Genomic DNA, 4,582 nt, shown 5'->3' with positions numbered 1-4,582 from the left:
TTTCCGGGTCTTGTTCTACGAACTCATAGTTTCACTACGATATGCATATCCCAATTCATCCATAGCCCTAGTATCGTCGGAGTTTGCCAACAGCTCCAAAGAAGACAGTATCTTTGAAAAAATCTCATCCGCTTTGGCTTCGTTTTTTCTCCACGCCATGTCCATAACGATAGTGCAACTGCCAAGTCATACATAAGGCCTCATAGAGCTGAAAATGTCAGTCATCCTCTTGCTCCTTTCTTTTTCTTCTTTACTGCCCGATCCCATTCCTTCAACCAATGTCGAGATTTCTCCAAGTCTATCTCTATCCCCCGACCGTGACGATATCCCACTGCCAAATCCAACATGGCCTCGGCATCACCGGCTTCCGCCCGTTTCTTCAGTAAGGATATGCGTTTTTCCGCCTCCTTCTTCTCTTTGACCGCCTCCTCTCGCGCTATTTCTGCCATTTGCGCCTCCGATGCCGACCTAAACTTTGCGATCCATTCACGCGCTTTTTCTTCGCTTTCCTCCACGCCTTTGCCAAAACGATATGCATGTGCCACTCGATCCATAGCATCAATATCGCCGTTTTCGGCAAGATACTCCAATATCAAGAACCGCTTTTCGTGCCACTCTTGCGCTTTGGCTCGGTCTTCCTCCACGCCTTTGCCAAAACGATATGCCCTTGCCACTTCTTCCATGGCGTTGTAATCTCCGGTCCACGCTTTCTTCTCCAGTTCCGCGATGTCAGTCATTTCTTATCCCTCTCAATCTTTCCCTCCAGTATTCGGCTTTCTTTAGGTCGACTTTCACTCCCTCGCCTTTTTTGTACACCGTTACCAACTGAGCCATGGCTTTTTTATTGCCGTTTTTCGCCAATTCTTTCAAATTCTTATTGCGATGATTGAAATAATCTTGAGTTGCCGCTTCGCTATACCAAAATTCAGCCATCGCCTCATTTTGAGCCACTCCCTCGCCGTGTTCATAGACATAACCCAGCTTCCACATGGAAGACGCATCGCGCTTTTCCATTGCTCGTTCTTTCAATATCGGTAAGTCCAATAAATACCATTCCTTGCTTTTGCCTGTATTGCTAACTACAATGTCATCCATAACCAATCTCCTGCTAAAAGCTTTCCCCGGGACCTAACCCCCCGGGGAAGGCGACTTTTATAAATTAGAATGCGATGGAAACTCCGACATTCGCACCGACGTTTTCCATAGATGCACTCGAGCTCAAAGAACCATAGACCATGACATTGTCTACCGGCTTCCCGGAAAGACCGATTGCCAAAGCCACATTCGATGCATTGTGGAATCCGACAGATCCGGAAATGGAATATTTATCTTCCTTGCCAAAAACATAATGGATACCTGACATGGCATTGTGAATTGCCGCGATGTCGCGCTGCTCGTTTTCCATGTCATCCAAGGATCTCCCGAATACGGCAACGGGGATCTCTCCGAATCCATACCTTTTGTTTTTGAGATCCCGGTAATGTGCAGCAGAATGATGATCCCCAACCTCTATGGCAGCGTTTATTCTTGAATCGTACCATTCTTCGTTTTTCACAACTGCCATGGCATTTCCGGAAACACCGACTGCCAAAACACCGCTTAATGCAATCATCTGTACTGTTTTCTTAATCGTCATATCTTTACTCCTTTAAGTGAAAAGTTCCGGACCCGAGAAACTCTCCCGAGTCCGGATAAGTCAACCGGTTGTTACCAACCGAATGAAACGCTAACGTTGCCGCCAAAGTTTTCCATAGAGGTCGTCGAGCTTATCGAACCCTGTGCCATCACGTTTTCCCTAGGCTTCAACGCAAAACCCATCGCAAACGCCGTATTTGATGAGTTATGGAAACCAACGGATCCTGACATGGAGAACTTGTCATCCTCACCGAAGACATAGTTAATCCCCGACAAGGCATTGTGGATGGCAGCGATCTCACGCTTTTCTTCCGCAAGCTCCTTCAAGGATTTTGTGATAGCTTCCCCGGAAACGGCAGCGGTATCTTCTTTCTTGTCCGCGGTCTCTTCCTTGTCTGCTACTTCTTCATCCTTGTTCAGCTTTTCTGCCAGCTTGTTGATGTCACTTTGCAAAGCGGCTACTGCCTCTTTCAGTCCGTTGATTTCTGCATCATCACCGGCTTCGGCAAGTTTGGCTTCGAGAGCGGCAAGTTTGGCTTCGAGAACAGCAAGTTCTTCTGCTCCTGCACCGTCACGACCGTTTGCACCGTCCTGACCTGCAGGTCCGCGCGCCCGGTTGCTCCGGTTTCACCACGATCGCCTTTATCGCCTTTCAAGCCGGTAAGACCTCTTTCACCCTGCGGTCCCTGCTCACCGGGACGACCGTCAAAGCCTTGAGGACCTCTTTCTCCGGTTTCACCTTGAGGTCCGGTAAGTCCCATCGGTCCCTGAATCCCTTGAGGTCCGGTAAGTCCCATCGGTCCGTCAAGACCATCTTCCCCGCGCGGCCCCATCGGCCCCATAGGTCCGACTGCACCGGGAAGACCGGGCGCACCGTCCTTACCATCGCGACCATCTTGACCGTTCATGCCGGGCTCACCGGGAGCACCTTGGATTCCCTGCTCGCCACGATCTCCTTTGTCGCCTTTAAGACCTGTCAGACCCCGCGCACCGGTATATCCGCGCGGTCCTCTATCACCCGGAAGACCATCGATGCCGTCTTTCACCATCGAGACCGTCGCGACCGTCAAGACCAGGGATGCCTCTTTCGCCCCGCTCGCCTTTTTCACCCTGCAAGCCGGTGAAGCCTCTTGGTCCCATCGGACCGACTGCACCGGGGAGACCGGGAGCGCCGTCTTTACCATCGAGACCGTCACGACCGTTCATGCCGGGAGCACCGGGAGCACCTTCCAGACCGGGGATACCCATTTCACCCTGCGGTCCTCTTGGTCCGATTGTCCCCTGCGGTCCTGCAGGTCCCTGTGGTCCCACTTTCAGTTGGATTCCGGCTATCTTATTTTCCAGTGCAACCTTATTACTTGCTATCTGTGTTTGAAGATTGAGATCCCTGCGACCCAACGAATCCGCTTTTTCGGAAATTTCTTTCTGGGCAGAAATTAAGTCATTGATCTTATCATTGAATCCATCGTGGGTCCTCTTATTTTGAGCAAATTCAAAATCATGCTCACGAAGTTTCCCGACATTTTTTCTTTGCTGGCCACCAAAGGCGCCGATGATATTTGCGGCACTATCCGCCCTGCTCTCAAGATCAACGATCTTCTCCGAGTTGATATTGACCTGAGTCTGAATATCTTTCGGCTTTACGAAAACACGTTTCCCGAAAAGATTCACACGCTCGACTCGGAGATCCGGATTCGTATCGCCTCTTCTTTTTTGAAGTTGATCCCCTATATGTTGCCCTTGTTCATTATTCAGGCCCTGATGTTCGTAAACGGTATCGGTAGCCAAGGCAACACTCGATACACCTGTAGCCAAAATGCCACTCAGTGCAAGCATTTTCATGGTTTTACTCATAATAATATTCCTTATTTAAATTGAAATTATAAACGACTTATTGCTTCCGGATCATCAATGGTTCGATAATAAGAATGCCATTGCATCTCTACAAAATAATCAAACCCTTTCTGATTCTCCAGAACCTTTACTTCCAAAGGTACTCTATGCTCTATCTTTAAACCAACCCTCCTTCTTTCCGATATCATACGATCCTTATTTTCCCAATCGACACGCGGCATGCATACCATGTCATCGTCGTCGAAAGTATCCTGCAAAACGACAAGCAAGACTAAAATAGCCATGCACATAACAAGAATTCGGTTTCCGTATGCTATACGCATACCTAACTTCCTTGCGTCTGCCTTCATTTCTTCTGCTGTCTTGATTTTTTCCTTGCTCGACATTTTAATTATCCTTTTAATTTGAAATAGTCATAAATTATTTTATAAAATGAATTATTTTCCCTAAAATAACCGGCAATTATTATTTTTCAAATAAATAATGCATGAAAAATATTTTTTATTTTTTTATGTGGCTTAATTGTCACTATTTTGTATGTCTTCATACTCCTTTCCCGCAATTTCAGGATCATCCAAGTAATCGACAATGTCTCTTAAACGCTCCAAGCTCTCTTCTGTCAAATCCTCGGGATGCCCCAGATTGTCGATGGTATTTATCAGCTCTTTGAGATTCATATGAAACAATTTTCCTTTTGCCGTTAAAATCAATCTGAGCTCCATCGCCATTATTGTTACATGCTGGTAGTAGATTTCTTTGAAATCATTTTCATCGCCGGAATCCCCGTAAATTTTCCTTTTTCTGGCTACGCGATGCCATTTCCCCGAAATATATACGACCGTGTGTTCCGGAAAATGCAACTCCCCGTTCTCTATCCTCGCTATGATTTTATCGTTTATCAATGTAACATCGACCTTTTCCGTTTTATCAGCTTCTCTCAATATGAGAGTGAATCCTGCTCTCTTTCTCTCCTCTTTTGTCTCCCAGGTCTTTATCTCACTGCCAACATACCCTATAAATGTACAAGCGTTTAATGATCGATACATGAAAACCTCTTATGGAAAATAATATGGAACACAAAAAAAATACGAAA

General features: G+C 46.6%; 1 protein-coding gene across 1 annotated transcript; it reads right to left on the bottom strand.

Moving 5' to 3' along the window:
- Window positions 1–221: 221 nt before the first annotated feature.
- LOC132744379 (uncharacterized) lies at window positions 222–737 on the bottom strand. Its single transcript, XM_060733097.1, has one exon. It carries the CDS (start codon window positions 735–737, stop codon window positions 222–224), a length of 516 nt encoding a protein of 171 aa, XP_060589080.1.
- Between the last annotated feature and the right edge of the window lie 3,845 nt (window positions 738–4,582).

Source organism: Ruditapes philippinarum, unplaced genomic scaffold, assembly GCF_026571515.1.
Source record: "Ruditapes philippinarum isolate M1 unplaced genomic scaffold, ASM2657151v2 ctg19136_1_1_1_1, whole genome shotgun sequence".
Classification (NCBI taxonomy): domain Eukaryota; kingdom Metazoa; phylum Mollusca; class Bivalvia; order Venerida; family Veneridae; genus Ruditapes; species Ruditapes philippinarum.
Note: the sequence above shows the minus strand (reverse complement) of the source record. Positions and strands in the feature narration are given on the sequence as shown.